The 20,672-nt window shown below is 37.5% G+C and overlaps 3 protein-coding genes across 5 annotated transcripts; all 3 read left to right on the forward strand.

Annotated features, from left to right (window-relative positions):
• The first annotated feature begins 377 nt into the window (after nucleotides 1–377).
• On the forward strand, nucleotides 378–5,797 carry slc25a34 (solute carrier family 25 member 34). 2 transcript variants are annotated; one of them, XM_087800684.1, is made up of 7 exons: nucleotides 388–434; nucleotides 771–803; nucleotides 876–1,407; nucleotides 3,325–3,390; nucleotides 4,504–4,656; nucleotides 4,734–4,868; nucleotides 4,933–5,797. In XM_087800684.1, the coding sequence occupies exons 3-7, from the start codon at nucleotides 973–975 to the stop codon at nucleotides 5,119–5,121; spliced, it is 978 nt and encodes a 325-aa protein (XP_087656810.1). In that variant the 5' UTR covers nucleotides 388–434; nucleotides 771–803; nucleotides 876–972; the 3' UTR covers nucleotides 5,122–5,797. The 2 variants fall into 2 exon arrangements, with proteins under 2 accessions (XP_087656811.1, XP_087656810.1); XM_087800685.1 differs by lacking the exon at nucleotides 771–803 and having other exon boundaries at nucleotides 378–434.
• A 1,090-nt stretch (nucleotides 5,798–6,887) lies between these two features.
• On the forward strand, nucleotides 6,888–8,877 carry LOC148070252 (transmembrane protein 82-like). Its single transcript, XM_087801033.1, has 3 exons — nucleotides 6,888–7,250; nucleotides 8,082–8,496; nucleotides 8,558–8,877. The coding sequence occupies exons 1-3, from the start codon at nucleotides 7,038–7,040 to the stop codon at nucleotides 8,875–8,877; spliced, it is 948 nt and encodes a 315-aa protein (XP_087657159.1). The 5' UTR covers nucleotides 6,888–7,037.
• Nucleotides 8,878–12,242: 3,365 nt separating this feature from the next.
• On the forward strand, nucleotides 12,243–19,471 carry fblim1 (filamin binding LIM protein 1). 2 transcript variants are annotated; one of them, XM_087800592.1, is made up of 8 exons: nucleotides 12,243–12,380; nucleotides 14,771–15,085; nucleotides 16,031–16,173; nucleotides 16,966–17,020; nucleotides 17,091–17,260; nucleotides 18,292–18,470; nucleotides 18,543–18,663; nucleotides 18,757–19,471. In XM_087800592.1, exons 2-8 carry the CDS (start codon nucleotides 14,788–14,790, stop codon nucleotides 18,916–18,918), a joined length of 1,128 nt encoding a protein of 375 aa, XP_087656718.1. In that variant the 5' UTR covers nucleotides 12,243–12,380; nucleotides 14,771–14,787; the 3' UTR covers nucleotides 18,919–19,471. The 2 variants fall into 2 exon arrangements, with proteins under 2 accessions (XP_087656718.1, XP_087656719.1); XM_087800593.1 differs by lacking the exon at nucleotides 12,243–12,380 and having other exon boundaries at nucleotides 14,759–15,085.
• Nucleotides 19,472–20,672: the final 1,201 nt, after the last annotated feature.

Consider the following 20,672-nt stretch of genomic DNA (forward strand, 5'->3'; position numbering starts at 1 on the left):
TCTTGAAGGGAGTTCAGTTGTAGTCAAGTGTACGAACGGGAATCAAACATTTAAAAAAAATAAAAACAATAATCGTGTATTTAAAAAATTAATTAATACAATACAAAAATGAGGAATATTTAGAAATAGCTGGTTGAACTAATGAAACCATCTTTAATGAGTGTAACCTGCCGTGAATAAACTTTAAATGAGCGCTAAAATAAAAGCGTCTTTCCTCCCCCAACGTTAACCTTTTGCCCACAGAGACTCCACGGGAGCACATCCGGGGACGGTCCGTGTGCTCGCTCCTGATTGGTCCAGGTCGAGCTGCCCGCGCAGACTGAGTCGCCATTGGCTGTGCTTTAAAAAGTAGGCGGGGCTCGTGTGTGCCGGGGACACATGTTTACAGTGATGGGCGGACGAGAGAATGGAGTCGATCAAGAACCCTAAAGCTTGTAAGTTTTTTTTTTTTACAACTACTTTGATTCATCGATAAGTTTTTAGTTAAGAACTTTGCTGCAGTTTTGGGTGGAGCTTTTCAATGCTTCTCTTTGTGAAACCTTTTTTAAAAGTCAAACAAAAAAAAGTCTCACAGACGTTGATTCAATCAAGATAACTTTAAATGATTTAAACATCAGCTCATTTAAATCGTGTGGTTGTTAAGAAAACAAAGGTTGTACGTGATGTTCTTTTTTCATGAGTTCTTCAGTCAACTTTGAAAACACATCAAATGACCTTGATCGTTTTTTAAATGAATCTTTCTGCTCTTTATGTTTGCACTTATTTACCAGAACCTCTTCTCTGGAACAGGTTGATCCACTTGAGTGAGTCATATATGAAGCTTGTTAAAACACTCATAGTGTTGAACCATCACGGCTAATCCTCCTGTCTGACAGGTATAAACAAAGGGGGTCACCTGAAGGACTGAGAGGTCAAAACCCATGGACCTGATAGAATCCTCTTGAGAATCCGGGAGCAAGACCATCGGCCAGGATGGAGTCCGACGCGGTCACATCCGTACCCCATGGAATCTTCAGACCGCCGTCGACCGCCCCGGTCGTCTTCCCACCGATGGACTTTGCTTTGGGGGCGCTGGCGTGCTGTGCAGCCTGCGTCTTCACCAACCCTCTGGAAGTCGTGAAGACCCGCCTGCAGCTCCAGGGCGAGCTGAGGGCGCGAGGTTCCTACCAGAGACACTACCGCGGAGTCCTGCAGGCCCTGTGGGTGGTGGGTCAGCAGGATGGACTTCGGGGTCTACAGAAGGGACTGTCGGTCGGGCTCCTGTACCAGGGAGTGATGAACAGCGTGAGGCTGGGAACGTACTCGTACTGCGAGGCCCTCGGCATCACCTCGCACCACGGAGGAAGTCTTCTGTCGGGGGCCGGAGCTGGAGCGCTGGGAGCTTTCATCGCCTCGCCCGCGTACTTGGTTAGTCCAGGACCTCTTTAAGTTATTGGTCGAAGTTATTCACACTCGACACTCGCACTCAATGCTGTAAAAACTTTTCATGGTTGAATTTTACATTCAGCACTGTTAGTTTTTAAAAAAATGTATTTAAATGTTTTTTTTTAACGCATATCATTTTTTTTGTCTTTAATAATTGAATCCAATAATTTCTATATTGATTAGAAGAATTTTTTCCCTTTTTTTTCATAATTTAATCAAAACATACTAATATTTTCACGACGGAAATGTAAACCTATAGTTTGATAATTCCAATTAAATTAAATATTTTTCAATTCATAGCCCTTTAAATTCAATGTTAAGATGTAATAGTGCGACCAGACTATACCGAGCTACTTGATCAAACTTTTAGCCAATCGTGGAAGGCGTAGATGATCACATGACTATGTAGAAGCACTGCCAGCGAGGCATTGGTGGCACTATTATGCCAAATATTTTATATGCATTTTTAAATGCTACAAATTAAAAAAAATACAAATTTAGAAAATGTATTTCTGGATTATTGGAATTAGAATATCAAACTCTATGTGTAATTTTTTTTTAAAAAAGCGAATTAAATCGAATTAAATGAATCATTAAAATAAATTCATGTTTTAATATAGAAATAATTGAATGAAATGATTCCAAAAATAATTAAAAGCTTAAAAAAGATAAACATTTCAGTACTAAATTAAAAGTTTCAACATTTGAAATGTAAAATTCCACCACTGAATATTCTGATGACACTGATCAATTGTACGGTGGCCCTGAAGTGCAAAACATATTTAGAAATGTGCTTAACATGCTTAACATTCAACCTGCATATAGTATATTCAAATAACTGTACAAATGAACGTCAATACAAACTAACAATTCACTAAACAAATGAACAAGTCTCCAGTGCTACTGTATGTGTGGGTCAAACATCTAAAACCTTGTCATACGATCAAGTTACACAGTAAACAATACACACATGCTGTGTATCGAGTTACTTGAAAAATGAGTTGATAGAAAACATGGTGGTCACTGATACTACTGTCCTCAATGCAGCAGTGGATACATTATTTAAGAGGATTTATAAATGAGCATTTATGGTCAAATTGAGTAAAAAAAATTAATTAATCTTTACATTTTCACTCTTTGCTTATTTTATGAATTCATTTGACATTTTAATCCTGAACATTTTTAATGTTTTAATTCAGGGGTTAAAAAAATACATTTTTCAATTGAAAAAATGATTTTGGGGGATTGATCAATCAATCAAGTTTCTAAAAACAAAAGTGTTTCAACCACATTTTATAATTGATAACATGTTTTATTGATTGTAGCAACTTAAAAAAAAAAAAATCAGATTTTGACTTGATTTTTGTAGATTGAACTTTAGATTTTATTGAAAATATTTTCTTTGATTGAAGCAACTTGTTTTTGATTTAATAATCATATATTAAACCACTAGTAAGTAATTAAAGGTCATTTGTAAAGTGTCTTTCCAGACCAGGGTGACTTTATACTTGTGTTAACACTTATGTTGACAATGGCTTCACTCTTAGACGCTCAGCTCAACTGTTCACATGTTCCTGGGTCCACATCGTCTCCTGTGTCGGTCCCAAGTTCTTGTCCCGTCATGGAAAGACGTGTCTAAGTGCTTCTGTATCCGATGACATCACTAAATATAGGCCTGTGCGATTGTTCCTTCGTTTACAGCCAGGAAGATTTAGAATGTTTTATCAGGCTATTTTCAGCAGCAGGAGTTTGGGTCACAGCTGCTTGTGCTCGTACACACACACACACACAAACACACACACACACACACACACACACACACAGACAGCAAACATCTCAGGGAGGAGTTCTGTTTAAGATTTGAATGATGATCATGATCAACATCTGCCTCCTTCACAGGTGAAGACTCATCTTCAAGCCCAGACTGTGGAAGCGATTGCTGTTGGACACCAACATAACCATCAGGTATATGTCAGACCCCTGTATCTTTTCTCAGCCCCCCGAGGTCAGAGTGAACCCATGAAACTGTTTATGGTTTTTCTTGGTATTCCTTTTCCATTTATTCCTCAATTAAATTGATATAATATAGCTCTATATAATATAACCTGAACTAGATGACGACTCCGGTTAAACCACTAATTATGGAGGAAAAGTATGCAAAGTACATTCCATTATAATATTGAATTGTTGAATTTAAATCTTTGATCGTTAACCCTTTTGTTGCCTCTGGGTCAAGGTGACCCGAAGGCCTAAACAAATGTGTTTGTGGTATCCCTTGTGTTGTCTCTGTGCAAAGGTGAACGACCTCCACCACTGCATATGTATTTATAGAAGCCAAGGAGGTTGTTCACCTCGATCCAGAAACAACACAAGGGTTACCGCAAAAACATTTTTTTTCAAGCCTTCAGGTCACCTTGACCCAGAGATAACACAAGGGATACCACAAACACATTTGTTTTCAAGCCTTTGGGTCACCTTGATCCAGACTTAACACAGGGGATACCACAAACACATTTGTTTTAGGGCCTTATTGTGTTATAAATTATGTTTATTGTGTACAATAAATTCATTTTTGTGTTTGATATTTTAATTCCAATCATTCAAAAATAACTTTTCTAAATTCAATTATTTTTTTGTAGCCTTACATTCCAAATAATTCGGCCAATCATGCTGCCATTATTATACATTAACATTTTAATATTGAATATCAAACTGTATGTATAAGAAGCAAAAAGATTTCATTATGAAAATGTTTTTAAATTAAACTATTTAATAAGACAAATTCAACCTTTCAATATACTAATGATCAAATACCATTATTTAAAAATAAGAAACAAAAAAGAATGTGTTTTAATATAAAACTTGTTAAATTTAAGTAATATAAAACATAATTCAATGCTTAAAAAAAGAACACTTATCTACAGTAAAATTCAAAATGTAAATATTTTAAATGTTAAATGAATCCATTCAATACTGTAGGTACTCCCAAATGTATATGTTTGTATAAAACTATGTTTTAAAGATTTATTTTGAACCAGGAGTTATAGAGGAATGATTGATCATTTTCTGCCTCATCAGGGAGTTTCGAACGCCTTCACCAGCATCTACAGACGAGAGGGTCTGATGGGTCTGTGGAGGGGTGTGAACGGGGCGGTGCCTCGCGTCATGGTGGGCTCAGCGACTCAACTGGCGACCTTCACCTCGGCCAAGGACTGGGTGGCCAAGTCTCAGGTAGAAGTCCTATTTCTGTCCCCAAAACATCCACCAGCAGCAGGTTCATCATCGTCGTCATCACCTTCTGGTTTCAGTGGTTCGGGTCGAGCAAAGTTCTCACGGCTCTGATCGCCGCCATGATCAGCGGCGTCGCCGTGACCGTCGCCATGACGCCCTTCGACGTCATCAGCACGCGACTCTACAACCAGCCGGTGGACGAGCTCCGTCGGGTGAGTGGTCCGACCTCGGACTCCGACCCGGCAGAGTCGTCACGTGTCCCACGTCTCCCCTCAGGGTCGGCTGTATCGGGGCTTCTCGGACTGCGTCCTGAAAGTGAGTCGCGCTGAAGGCGTGCTCGGGCTCTACAAAGGCATGGGACCCGTGTTCGTGCGTCTGGCTCCTCACACCGTGCTCAGCATGCTGTTCTGGGACCTGATGAGGCAGCAGGCCATGACGAACTTACATGCACGAGCGAGAAGATGAAACCGAGACGATCGAATGAAACTGCAGGAATGTTCTTTGTTGCTGGTTACACTCCACGTCCAGTTTTAATCCCATAATTCCTCAGAGATACCTTCAGCAGCCTGATGATGTAAATATTAATAAAGAAATGAAGGTATTATTTAGAGTCTTAGAGATTCTAAAGTAGTAATTCTTGCTAAATCTTGGCTCTCGATCAAATTTTACCCACCGATGAAAATGCCTTAATTCTATTTTTTCTGTGTTATTTTGTGTTCATTCTCATGCACACTTAGAGTTTAAAGCCACTAGTAACTGACCTGTGTGTATCATGTGACTGACAGACAGAAGAGATAACACTGAATGCCTAAAAGCGTAGTTTTTTGTCAGTACAATGTCATAACATTTAAGAATCAAGAAAATGTCAAGATTATCACTTTTTTAATCATTATATTTGTCCAAACAAATGTATAAGACATTAAAACCAACAAGAAGTAGAAGAAAAGAAATTGATTTCGCAACATTTTGACATGAATCTATATTCTATACATTCATTTTCTTATACACCTTCTTTTGATTTTGTCAGGCTAGTTAAAATGTAGATTTGTCAGATATTTACAAAACATTGTGGTGAGACGATGACCCCTTAGTTTTGTTATCAATAAAGTTGTGTATGAATGGATCTGTGTGATGTGTTCATCCAGACCGTGATGAGTGATTCCCCTGTGAAGGTAATCAATAGTTTAAAAAGGATCATCAGCTCTTCGTCAATGATGCTATTGGTCAACTTACGAATGACCTTCGACCCTTGAAGGAAAGAGAAAGATCCAATAAAAGAGAATTTAAAGCTTGTTTGTGTTTTTGCTGCTGGTTGAAGAAAAAATGTTTCCTATTCTCACATGGATTTTGGGAGTTTCAGTCGATGACTTTTTTAGAGGTGAGTAAAAAAACTTTATTAACTTCAGTCAGTGACAATTCTACCGTCTTTGACCTCTGATGACGAACAATAGTAGAATTCAACTTGTTTTTACAAGGATGTGTATATTTTTTTACTTTTAATATAAAGCATCTAAGAACAATAACTATGGTTATCATGAGTTTTATGCTGCTCTTCTAATGTTTTGTTTAATTTCCGGATGCCTTTTTACAACACACGTATGAAAACAGGAAGTTGATGATTTAATTGTCCCACATTTCTCTACAGCGTTTCGTTACATTTATAATTCGATTTTTAACAATACTGAGAATTGTATATAAAAAAATAAAGAAACATGCTTACATTTTGAAGCCTTCGAGGAGTTTCCATACGAGCGTGTACACATTTAATATATCATCGTTTTTACTTTATTCTGAAAAACGAAATTGACGAAAGTGCGTCTTCACACAAGTTTTTTTTAACCTAATTTTCCCCGTTCGTGTGTTTATTATTAATCATGTAAAGAAGGTTTAAAACACTTGTAATACTGTGAGTTACACAAAACTCGTTTCAAACCTATTTAATTTTGGTAATTAAAATGTAAAAATGTATGTTTACTTTTGAACTTCTTGAACTGTGTACTTCCAATAACACATTTTTCTGAATTATAAAATTAAATAAATGGATAAGAAATTAAATTCCTATTCCACAGTCATTTCTATAGGGATTTGACAGCGTCATTATTGTGAATTTCTCCACCTCTTTGGTGTGTTTGTGTGTAAATGAAGCTTTGAAATACTTTACATCTTCTCTGGTATCCGGTTTGATTATAGCTAGTGTTATATATTGTTCAGTATTTCCCGTGATGATGAAACAAAACTATGTGACATAGTTTTCTAATCATCTTTTCTCCACCCAAGGTGTTAGTGGTGCAAGTGGAATATTGGTGCTGTGTCACGTGATCCGAGTGCACGTCTTCACTCAGTCTAGCAGGTGAGTTTATGATAAGAATAATCCAGGAAAGATGGTCAATGTTTTCTGCTCCTCTCTGGACAGCGATGAAGGAAACAAGGAACGATCATCTCGAGCAGACACTCTACACAAGTCCAGCTGGAGAGCAACAGTTCAGTTTTGGTCCATGACCCTTCTTTTAACGGGGGTCGGCCCTCGAGTGTCCTCTTTGATAGTCCTGGAGTTTTCTCTGAGAGCTGTGTCGGCCAAGTTTTCAGCAAAACAAGTGGGTTTCTTGTTGGATTAGCACATTGAATTGCATGCCATCAGAATGTTGAACGGTTCATTTAACATTGAAACTTGTTTTTTTCAGCAAAATGTTTTTTAAGCATTGACTCTTTTTCTTTCTTTTTCTTAATTAAATAATCTTAATCCATCATTCTTTTGAAGGTTCATTTTTATTTTTGTTTAGAACAATTGAATATCTTTTATATTTAAAGGTCGATTATTTTTTAAATAATTGGTTTAAAGATTAAGACATTTTTAAAAGTAATTAATCAAAGTAATTAAAATGTTTACACATAGAGTCTGATATTCTATATCCAATTTAGAAATTCAATATAAAAGTATTTGTACTATTAGAAATAAATTGAATTTATAAAGCTAAGAAAAAAACAAGAAAATGTATTTCTGAATTATTGGAAATTAAAATATAAAAAGGTGTATTTTTTAATATTAATTTTGAAAATATTTGTAGCCATTAAATTCGATATACAATCTTAGCACTTTTATAATAACATTTCATATTGAATTTAAAAGACTATGAATTGAAACAAATATTTAATTTAGAAAACATATTTCGAATTAGTTAAAATGTCAACTCTATTTGTAAAAATATATATATATATATATATATATATATATATTTAAAAAAAAATTGAATTCGCATATTTGATAGAAAATAATTCAGCCTTTCAATATAATGTTACTGAGTTGAAGATTCAATGCTTAAAAAACTATTACAAAATCAATTCTTGAGTTCGATCATTCAGTTTTCTGATGGCACTGATATACTTTCATCAAGTCACGTGCCTCATGTATTTTGTTTGTCGCTCAGGATGCGAGAGAAAGTCCAGAACTGCTGTTGCTTCAAAGCCAGTTCTCAATGGGCTGCGGCCTCTCCTGCACTCTCTGGTTCCTCCACCAGGGGGCCCCAAACGGCTCCTACAGTCTGTTCCTGGTGGCCTCCTTCAGCTGGCTCCTCGCCGGCTATTGCAAGAGTCTGTGGAGTCATGTGGCCCTGCACTACAGACCCCACAGCTCCGAGCGGTCCTGTGGGAAGTGCGTGAGCCTGCTGACCTCCGGGCACGACCTTCTGGCCTCCCTGCAGCAACTGGTCATCCTGGTCTTCGCTCTGGCAGCTGTGGCCTCCTCTTCTGTCGTGTTCGACAACTTCCTCCAGCAGAAGGATGCGCTGAAGCTGTGGACTCCTCTCACCCTCTGCTACTCTCTGCTGCTGGTCTACATTCAAGGTGAGAGCGAGGGGTTGCGAGTCAGGACCCTGGACCGACCCGGTTGGGTTTTGTCTTCCAGAGGGTCGGCAAGACCAGACGCCGGCGCAGGCTCTTCTGCACAACGTGGTCCTCAGACTCGGGGCGTTGCTGGTCCTGATGCTGACGGTGGGTCACTGGTCGGACGTCCTTCAGGTTCTACTCGCCGCCCTGGGAGAAGCCGTCTGTCTGCTGCCCTCCGCTGACCTGCTGAAGGTCGTGTTCAAGGTCGGTCTAAAAGCATGGGTAGAGGTCAAATGTTTGAACCCTCTCTCGTTACGTCAGGACTGTGAAGACTCGCAGCTAAGGAGTGAACGCACAAGGAAATATTCAAGGCCGGGATCATCAAAAGACAACAGATGATTCACCTGCTTTTGAGAAGATGACTGAAGAGTGTCAACAGTATATTAAATAGATTACATATATTTTCCTTATTTATTTCTATTTTTGATGCTACCTTTATCAATAACATTTTCATGAAATGCTGTTAAAGGTCAACTCATGTAAAAACCCAACTCTCTTGACTCACATGTTTCAAACGTTGAAGTCTTTCTTTCCAAGACGCAGTAAGTCTCTCATCATGACCATGTTTTGAACTTATTACTTAAGAAAGTTCTCCCCCGTCTGAAATCTGGGCGAACGAGAGGTTACGAGAGAGGTCCATTATGATGTAATAATGGCTTCACTCCTCCTCCAGCCAGCTGTAATCACACCCCGCTTTGTTTATACAATGAAACCCTGGGAGCTGGAGACTTCCGGGATTGATGACGTGCGGTGATGGACCTTGATAAATAGACACATTAATTTACTTTGATCACTTCAAGGAGACATTCTGTTGCTGGAATAAAACACTCATCCATACAAACATCAGTAAATGTTTTTTTTTTTTTAAATAAAAAAAACAAATACATACAGTACAAAAAAGATACTAATACATATATAAATAATTCAAAATGTGCCAAACAAAAGTGAAAGTGCATGTTAAGAAAGAAATATCTGTTGAAGCATCTTATGCTTGACCAATCACAGCAGAGTAGGTGTGCTTATTGTAACTAAGATTTAATCTCCAGAATTATTTATTTTTTCTGTGGGTTTAGGGATCATTTTCTAATGTAAATATTTCACTGAGAGTTTTCTGCTAACAGACACACACTGATGATATGATACAGGTCCATCCTGGAATTTTCTAGAAAACCATCTTAATCCACAAACCATGTCCACTGCGTGTTCAACAAGTTGTCTTTAACGAGACGTACGATTCGTCTCATCCTTCCCACGTGTTTGTTCTCCACCAAACATTCCCATCGAATCCATCATCAGTTTGACTCTTAAATCCATGAATGATTGTTGACATCAATAAAGAACTGTTCCTTATCTTATCTCAAACACTGCCGTCCTTTGAACCAGCCAACCGTGGTGATGGTTCACCCAAAATTAAAATTAACTCATTTTCTACTCAGCCTCATGTCGACTAAGGCTTGGGATTATTTTCAGAGTTTAATGCCTTTTTAAAGTTAAAGAGAAAGATGTATGAATGGTTGTGAATGGGGCTCACTCTTCTTCCAAAAAGACACTTTAAAACAGCTTTTGCTCAAAATTATTTTCGTTACAGGATGGACGTTATAGTGAGGTATTTGGATGATTAATAAATACATTGGATAAATAACAAGTCCAGAACAAATCCTAACAAAGAAAACCAGGGTCCAAAATCTAAAAGATCCAAAAACCAAAAACGTCCACCGAAACGGGGAATCAAACAGGAAACAAAGGAAACAAAAGAGAACCTGGAAGTCAAAACACTGGCTTATCAAGAACAAACTAAAGGACTCACACGGATGCAAAGAGTCTAAAAATGCAAAAATTTCCAACGAGAATGATCCACAGGAGGGAATAAGAAAACACAGGTCTGGACTCGGGTGGTTGAAATAAGGGTCTTGTTGTTCATGGGGTCCAGCTGTGCGTCATTAGTTAACTGAGGAAGGAAACAGGAAGTGAGAGAACAAAATAAAACCAAAATAAAAGTGAAAACACAACAGTTGCGAACATATTAAATGACACAAAAATTAAAGAAAAAACGTTTTTAAATGAATTTAAAAGCCTAAGAAAATAAAAAAAAAATTAAAACATTAAACTCTATATAGAATGTTGGCACCATGATTATTATTTTATTGAATTCAAAAGGCTATGAATATTAAAAAGAATATTGAATTTAGAAAACATATTTCGAATTATTGAAACCTACAATGTCAAACTCTATTTGAGGTAAAAATAAACAAATAAGATAATATATAAACATATTAAATTACACAAACATACACAATAACTAGTTTGGTCATTCTTTCAGGTCAAGAAATGTGGTCTAACTCCCTGGCCTTTTGGGATCTTTGACCTTTGACCTTTGGAATCCATTGTCAAAAGCCCTGGGGAGATGTGATCGGGGAGCAGAAGCAGAAAGTGTTGTGACTCAGAGCCGTCGGTTTGGAGCTTCATCTTGAGGTTCACCACCTGGAGAAGCAGCTTCATGGAAGAGATGACATAAGAGAGTTCCAACAGGAACCACCAGAACGAGACCTCAGACTGACTTGCGGTCGAACCCGTCGGTCTGGTCACTACTTCTCTGGTTTTAAACAGGATTCAGGAGATTTCCAAGCAAATAACAAAAAACTCAAGCATATTCACAAAGAAGATATTGATCTAAAATCAAGATCTAACTTAAGCCTGGTGCACGAAATAATCTCTTTCAGATGTTTAGAGCCCAGAAAAAAAAGCTCATTGTTGTTTTCGTCATTCCTGTCATTGTTTCTGCTCCTTCCTTGAAGCACTCACCAGATCCTCGGTCTCAGAGGCGGACCATGACTTTCTTCGCGAGGACTCAGGTTTTTTCTTTCGGGAGGCGGAGCGGTCCCCGAGGATTGTGTCATCGCGAGGCATGCTCCCTCCTGCAGCCGTGACATCACTGCAGCATTCCTTTCCAGCAGAGCCGCAGAGACCCCCAGACTCCTCTCCCGCTCGTCCACGTCGTCTTCGGGGTTGGCTCTGTAAAAAGCCAACCACAATATTAGCTGATCCGAGGGAGCTGATACCGCTCCGGACCGGCCATGAGTCCGACAACAAAGCAGCTTTTTCATGGCTTCAACACACATCCCTCCCTCTCTCTCTCTCTCTCTCTCTCTCTCGCTCTGACCCCGCTAATAAAACCAACATCCTGCACAAAGATCCGATTCATGCCTTTTCAGGAGCCGAATCAATCTGATGAGTTCTTTTTTTCGAATACCTCTGGCTGTCACACTGATAGTGAGTCGAGGCCGGAGTGATATTATGTCGAGGGGGGGAAGGGAAGAAGGAAAGAGGGAGAAGAAAAAAAAAAGAAAAAGGAACTCATTGAGGGAGGTTGAAAAAATAAAGCCGAACAATGAAGCAGAAGAAAGGGATGAGAGTTTTAGTGGAGAATGAAGAGCCGACGGAAAAGAAAAAAAAGTTGTGTTTGTCGACAGTAAAACAAACCTTATCAGGTACAGTGTGTTGATACAAGGCCGGGCTGGTTGCACAACTTTCTTTTCGTTGTTACAGGGTGTGTGTGTGTGTGTGTGTGTGTGCACAAGCCCTCCATTGCACACGAGTGTGTCACGCATTTTTACTGCGCGAGTGATTAACTGTTCACCTTTTACGGCGGTGTTGTCACTCAGCCAGAGAGAAAAGGAGGAGGGGTTCGACGGAGGAGAGATTTTCGGGGAGGGAGCTACGAGAGGAAAAGGAGTGGCCTTCTGGAGATAGTTGTCCTCTCCGCCGGAGTGAGGTCTTCTCTCAGAGGTGGATTATTGGAAGGTGAAAACACAAGAGCAGGGACTTCTTTCTACTTCTCTCAGGTACGTGTCCACTGACAGCATTGGAGGGGTTTGAAAAGAAAGCAACAGATCAACTGGTGTTATCAGCTCCAGAGCTTTTGTTCATTGATAATGCACGTGAGAAGAACTTCTGCTTCATAGTTGGAGTGATGTTCTCTCGCCGCGACTAGACTAAGTTTGTACCAACAGCTGCCAGGAAAGTTCACTTTATCGGTGAGAGAAGATGTCGATTGTACGTTGAATTTTAAAGATGCTGTAAAAGATATCAGGACTCCAGATGAGGAAGGGATTAGAGATGAAAAAAATGACAGTTAACTCGACTCAGATAAACATGTGAAATTAATAGTAGCATCAAGTTCAGTCACATGTTAAAGTGAGCGACTAAAATGCACAAATATGTCACTATTCATGGACAAACTGGACGAACGTCAGACAACCTGACGGCTTCTGTCATCCGTCTCATCACTTGACCGGCCAATCGGACGACATCTGACCGGCCAATCGGATGACGCTAAACTGAAGATCTCAGCTAAAGATGTTTTGTGTCCACAGAGCGATGAGACTCACAGGTCATCAGTTCACTCAGTCACATTGTTCTTTTATAAAACTGTATAACAGTATTTTTGCTATTTTATTGTGTTAATATCAGTACATTTACACCTTGATTGACGTCTGTGAAGGTCCAGCCGATTGGACCGGCCCTAGCACGACTTGGAAAATCAACCAATAGGAAGCTTTCTTTTTCATGAGGTCCGCCTCATTGAGTCAGAGCACTACAATATTTCAGCTGTCAATCAAAACAGCTGATTTGGTGTTTAGGAGATGACTGGATTAACTCATGAAGTGTCGTGACTCATCGACTCAAGTGAATCATTCGGAAAAGGCATCAGTGTAAATAGTTAATTGTTTTGTTCAATATATAATCCTGTGGTTACAAAAGATACATGATAAATATAAATAATTCTCCTCTAGCTTCTCCTCTTTGATAAGAAATCATTTTTAACTCATTATTTAAAGGTGGTGAGTCAACGTGTCTCATTTGTTTTCTTTCATAAAACAAATGTGTCAGCACACGACGCTGCCTCTTCAGACACGTTGCTGGATGATACCATCTTTTCCAAAGAAATACTCACCCCTGGGCCATTAAAGTCTTTTCCAAACACGTTCTTCACTGATCATACATAAAAGGATGTAAAAAAAATAGATTTTGTTTTGTATACATTTGATTTATTTCTTTCATAATCTGAAAGACGGTAGAATTGATGATCACACTGTGTAGCCTGTTGCCCTGGGGTGCCGGGAACAAGCAATAGAAGGTTGGATCATATCAGGATACAGAGAAAATTGAAAACATATGTCAACAATGTCTATTGTTCTGGATTCATGCTTTAATCTCAGAGACGGTTCCTAATCAAAGACATTCTACTATGGTGTGTAAGCCATTTGTAAATGTTGAATTTGAATTATTTTCTGGAGTCATTTCATTTAATCATTTATATATTGAAAGGTTAATTTTATTTTTTATTTAATAAGTATTTTTTACACAAAAAAGGTTCAATATTTAAATTCCAATAATTCCAAAATACATATTTTCTAACTGTAGCCTTTTTTATTTGAGAGGAATATTTTGTCATCTTGACTGCACAAATGTTATTTTATAAAATTGTTGGTATTTTATTGACACCACATCGTTTGCGTGTTGCATGATTGATTAATTTATTTTAAAAAAAGCAAAAAGTCTATTTTTCAATATAGAACTTATTGAATTAAATTATTCAAATAAAATTATTAAATGCTAAAATAAAATGATTTGTATTTATTTATACTGAATGTAAAATGCAATAAATAGAAGAATATTGAATTTCAAAAAATATATATTTTGAATTATCAGAATAAAGGTACCAAACGTTATGTGTAAATTCTTAAAAAAAAAAAAAAGAAGATCTTTAAATATATAAAAAATGAATTCCATTATTAAAAACAACAGCTTGTAACCAATTCCGCTATTCAATATTTGGAATTCGCACTGATATACTATCATTAGAGTCAAAAATATATATTAGCTAAACTAAATACATTATTAATTACAAATAAATTGTCGCACTCTACTGGTGATTATTTTAATTAAAAACCCACTATATAAGTAACTATCATTTCATTTTTTTACTCAAAACATGATGTATTGGTTAACCAAAGAGAGACAAAATATATTTTGCGTCTTCTTCCGCTCATTATGATTGGAGTCGCAGGGGCAGCTTCATCAAAAGGCCCAGACTTTAACTTATTCTATGGTTCCACCTCTTCTCAGAGACATCAGTACCAGTGGCACGTGACCACCTCAACAATAAACATAAATGTACCTCAGAACACGAAATAACTTTGATTTGATTTTATCTTTTTTTTTTTTTTAGACTCCACGGTTTCCAACATGGCCTCAGCAGCTTCACCCAAAAGGATGGTGTCGTCCGTCTTCATCACTCTGGCCTCGCCTCACCAGGCCACTGCCACGCAGCACCAGCCGGCCCCGAAGGCCGTTGCCAGTCCAGCGAGGAGGAAGCCTTCCACCGGCGAGCGGGTTGATACCAGTGACCTCATTCATTCCAGGAGACAGAAGAAAGAAGCAGAACACTTGCCCTCCACCAGAAACATCAAGGACCAGAGAAATGTTGAGGTTCCTTCTCTGGCGCGTGAAGGTCCAGCAGCAGACAAACACAGAGCGAGCACAGGTGAGATGCACAGGTGTTTAAAACACATTTTATACTTTCAGAATCAGAATCAGAACACTGACATGTTTGGTGCTGATGACAGTAAAGAATAAAAAAATAAAAAAATTAGATTTAAGGAAATACAATAAAATAAAAAGAGACAAATGTCATTAAAGTCGCACATTAGATGAATATAATGATTAAATAATGTGAAATACATTAAATTAAATAATATTCAGTTGTATTAAACATTGGGCGATCATAGGGACACATTGAAAAAAAAATACACATTTATTTAAATTATAAGTACTGCCGCACAGTACACACACAATCAAAGTTTTCTTTATGTTTTGCCTAAGTAAGTGTAGGTGTTTGTCCTGAAGTGACCCTGTTACCTTATTATAGCAGAACTTTGTATAATCTGATCAGCAAAAGAGGAACAAGCTCTTTTTTCGTTTTACATTTCATACAAACAAGGTGATGCAACTAGCTCACATATAAAGGAACAAAATTAATATTAGGAGGTCCGAAAACAAGTGTTTGTGGTATCCCTCTCGTTGTCTTTGGGCCCTCAAAGTACACACATTTGTTTTCAGGCCTCCGGGTCACCTTGACCCTGAGACCCCTCTTACATTTGTGACTGTCCTTCAGTCCATGTGGTTGATATGAATAACTTCTATCCATAAATGAATATGTACTTGCAGACAATGTACAGTATATTGGATTTAAAAGGTGATCAAATAGGAATTCAGGTTAAATTAAAAGATTTTAAACCTTTACAGCCTGTATTATTATTATTTAAAATAATCTTGTGTTTATTTATGAAATAATAATGATTTAGAACCCAAAAAATAACAATAATAGCCAGTTAATAAATGGAATCAGTGGTAGAAAATGTATTTTTGGTGAATAAAAAATATATATTAGTACTATTGAAATCTGAGTAATTCTGCCGTCCCCCGTCAGACACTCGTCCAGCTCTCGTTCAGCCGACACCCCCGGATGCTTCCGTCGCCAAAGATCCATCGCTTCCTCCTCCTCCTCCCTCCGAGAAGAAGCTTCTCTCCCAGCCTTCGACCTCTGACCAGCAGACAGTTTACGACACCGAGGTATGTGGATTGCTCTTGTTGAACCAATGAAAGCCATCCTGGTCTTCTTTATGGTAATTTATGTGTTTTTTTTAAAGTGCTTAGAAGTTGAAACATATTCCATCATCGACCATAAATCACTGTTGATTCAAACGCCTTAAAACATTTGACCATTTATTATTTTTTCTAAGAGTCTTTGAAACACAAATAATACAAATAATAAATCATTGATAATCTCCTGGTTCATTTATATATACCACAATATACTACAGTATTTATACTAGTGATACTTATGTTACACATTATATTAAGACATACAGGATACATCATTTATTAAGTTATAAAAACTACAACAATAAATGATAATAATAATCGAAACAATTAGAAGTTAATTCAAAACACAATGAATAATTAAATATATCAACAACAATAAAGATTAGTACACGTTCACACCCTACACAAGTACAGGAGTCAACACTAATAAAACTATATTACTACATCATACACTAGATAATATATATATTTAGTAGGACAATTCTGACTCCCAACACATGCATAGTTTGTCTTCTATGTTGTACAAAATCATTTATTTAATTCAGATTAATTGCATAGAAACTATTTCTATTTACCTTCACAAGATGAAGAAAGTTAAGTATTGATCCCTCTTTATTCTAAGGCAGGAATAATGAGAGGTATCATCCAATCATTTTCTGACGCTTTTTTCCTTTTCGACTTTTCTGGATCATTAGATAATAATGTGGAAGTCTTTGAATATCTATTGCAACAAACGCTAACATGAATTTCTTCATAAAGGTGACGACTTTACCATTTACAGAAATATCCAGTGACGCCAGAAATAAGAGTCAAGGTACAAACATTTTACGTCACTTTTTAAAAAAAATTCTACCTGGCTTTGACCTTTGACATCTGCCCCTCAGACGTGTGTGGCTTCTGTCGGAAGCCCGTGAGCGTCTCCGGAGCAGTGATCGAGGCCTTGAACAGGATTTACCACGACGCCTGTTTCCAGTGCAGATCTTGTCAAACTCCTCTGGCTGGTAAACAGTACTACAACAAGGCCGGCATTCCGTTGTGCGAAGAATGTTACCAGGTACACAAACATCTCATGATACACACAAATCTTCCTTTACATCTCCTAATATTAGACTATAGGAATATTAGACTATAGTAAGTCCCTCATCATGACCTAATTTTGAACGTATTCATTTATAAAGTTGCTCTGAAGTCTAGGCGAACGAGAGGTTACGAGAGCGGAGTCCATTATGACGTAATAATGGCTTCACTCCTCCTCCAGCCAGCTGTAATCACACCCCGCTTTTTTTATACAACGAGTCCCTTGGAAGTGGAGACCGGGATGTCACGCTGTGACAAAGGGGGCGGGGCTTAAGCACATTTTCCAATGCGATTATTTTAAATAAAAAGCAACTTTTGTACAAACAGACACTGAAGATACAATAGAGTCCGATAAATATTTAAGACACACTTAAATCATTAGCTGACCTTTAACGGTGGAGAAGATATACTTCATTCCTTTCTTAGGAATGTTCTCGGCGCACGGATGAGGGCGGGGCTAATGGTCGTTTGCTCCGCCCTCACAAGTGACTGACATGTTTACTTTTGGTGATGTAACTATTAATGAATTGTCTGCAATCTGGGTGTGAATATAATTGTATCATAGACTTCTGCTAAAGACTCTTTATTTTATTTATCCATTCATTTTATCCAACACAAAATATAAAAATTCGGAACAAATTTTCAGAACAACGTCTTGTTGTGTGTATAGTGAGTGAGGATGTTTGTGTAGGTGAAACTTGTAAGTATGACTGTCTTAAAGTGAGTTTATTTTCGATTTCTAAAGGAATATTTTCTCATCTTGACTGCACAAATGTTGCGTGTACAGCAAAAATAAAAGCTTAAACTTTGATCTCTACACAACATAGTTAAAAGTGTTGCAGGATTGGCATCTACTCTGACTTTTATCTACCTTTTGTGTTTGTTGTTTTTTAATGTTTCTTCTCGAGCGTCAAAGACCACCAAACACGAAACGTGGCTGAACAAAGCGCTGCTTTTAAAACTGAAACAACAAGAACAGTAAAACCTTTGACTGTGTCTGTGCTGCAGGCGAGTCTGGAGCTCTGCTGGGCGTGTGGCGAGGCCATCAAAGATTACGTAATGCGAGCTCTGGAGCGAGCCTATCACCCGTCCTGCTTCATCTGCGCCACATGCAAACAGAAGATCGGGGAGCAGAGTTTCGCTCAGGGGGAGGTCGGAGAGGTGTACTGCCTCCAGGATTATTACAGGTAGAGTTAACTTTTACATTAGCGTCTATCTTGCTGGTGTTGTTAAAAGTCAGTATATTTTCCCCGCTGTAGGAAATACGCACCAAAGTGTCAAGCCTGCAGCAAACTCATCATTCCAAAGGAAGACGGCACCGACTGTTACACGGTCCAGTGTCTGGGTCACTCTTACCATGAGAACTGCTACAGGTGTGAGGTACGGCCCCGGTGGACACACCGGCAAATGTGCGAGGTAGCCTGTTTAGAGTTGAAATGGTTGTGTTTTAAAATCGTGTTTTTTTTCCTGCAGGTCTGTGCCATCCAGCTGTCTCCAGAACCAAACGACCGCGGCTGCTTCCCATTGGAGGGAAAGATGCTTTGTAAACCATGTCATCTTGACCTCGTTTCCACCGTCGACAACACGGATTTGAACCGACCAAACAACACCACCAGAGATAGGATGCAACACTGATGACTCACATTCCTTGATGGGATTTTGCACTTAATGAAAATGCACATATTTACAAACGCTCCATTAGAGGAGAATATGAGATATTTAAATCATCTTGATTAAAGCCATGACTATACTGTCTCCATGCTCCTTTATTCCTAAACAGTAACCACTTTAAATCACTTCATTCTTCCATGTATTCATTTTCTCATACGTTTATTAATGACCACTATTATTGGATGTGAATATTTTTTAGCATCGTATGATCATCTTTTTGTCATTTACATCATTTTTAGATATTCAATGTTTCTTTTCTATAATTTCTTTCCTCCGTGTTTTTTATAAATTGAATGTTTAATAATAGCGTGTTGACAAATTTGCACTCATGACCTACCAAAGCAAACAAATACTTAACTCTGAATTGATCTTCTATGATCACAATGTGAATGTCAACGATGAGCTGCATTCAAACCACCTCCAAGTATTCGTAAATTGTATCATTGATTATTTCCGACCATCACATGTTGCAAGTGTATATTGATGTTTTGTTTATCCACTGTACTTATCGGATCAATCTGGAATTAAAAAAGGAATGTTTTTAGTATGTTTTGTTGTTTCCTAATTTAATATTTAGTCATGTTTAGACTTTCATACACAGTATGTGAAATGCAAATATACACCCAGTGATGGAGATAACTTCAATAGATCAGGAACAGGGAGCACAGTTTTATACACATTTAAACATTTACATAGAACATTTTACAATGAAAATAAAAAGATAATACATTTGTTTTTAGTTTGTATCACACTGTTCACCCTATTCTTACTCTAAAATGTTTCATAAGCATATTGTATAAATACACTGCAGTGTAAATTCAGTATAAGATAACTTTAAGAAGGTAAAATTTAGATATTGTTTAAAAAATATGTACTAGAAGTAAATACCTAGTTTACTGGTATTATATAGAACAGTTTACTCTTTTTATACTTTAGGTATAGTTCAATAATAATTAAATTAATGAATATACAATATATCAATAATATCAATATAGTTCTATCTATTTAAACTAAAAAAAACATCCTATATGTATATTCATTCATCAGTAGTATAGAGAATGGTGTACTTTGAGTATACTTTAACTATACTTCTGTGAAACGTAAATTCAGACTCCAGTGTATACCAAGTGCACTGGTATTATAGAGATAAGTATACTCAAATGCATACTTATGTATTATTTTGTTGTTCAAGTAAGGAAAGGTAAGGTAAGGTAAGGTAAAAGGTAAAACTTTATTGATTGATTGATTATTGAAATTGTTTTTTTCCAATAGCCACAGAAAATACAGCAATTTTTCATAAAAATTATCAAAATAAAATAAGAACAAGAACAAAGAGAAACAAAGATTCTTACAAAGTTCCTTGCGGCCCTGGTCTGTGAAATGAGCTTTACAAATATGAATTACTTACTTACTGATTAAGTTTAAGCTTAACTGTTCCAATTCAGTCCAAAGAAGTATCAATGTAGTACACTTTTATTAATACTTAACGATACTTTTTTATACGTTTAAGTATAAAATACATTTAAATGTATGTCTATATGTGTGCGTGGTTAATATTCATTATATTATTGATTATATTTATTTTGGAATAATAGTTTTGTGTAATATTATCCTTTTTTTTCTGTGCGACCTGTGAACACGCAGCATTCCGCCCTCGTGCCCGCGCATGGACGTCGTGCGCGCTCTCGTGACGGCTGAGCGACAGCGGGCCTGCACAT

Source organism: Callionymus lyra, chromosome 10 (genome assembly GCF_982586985.1).
Source record: "Callionymus lyra chromosome 10, fCalLyr1.hap1.1, whole genome shotgun sequence".
Lineage (NCBI taxonomy): Eukaryota > Metazoa > Chordata > Actinopteri > Syngnathiformes > Callionymidae > Callionymus > Callionymus lyra.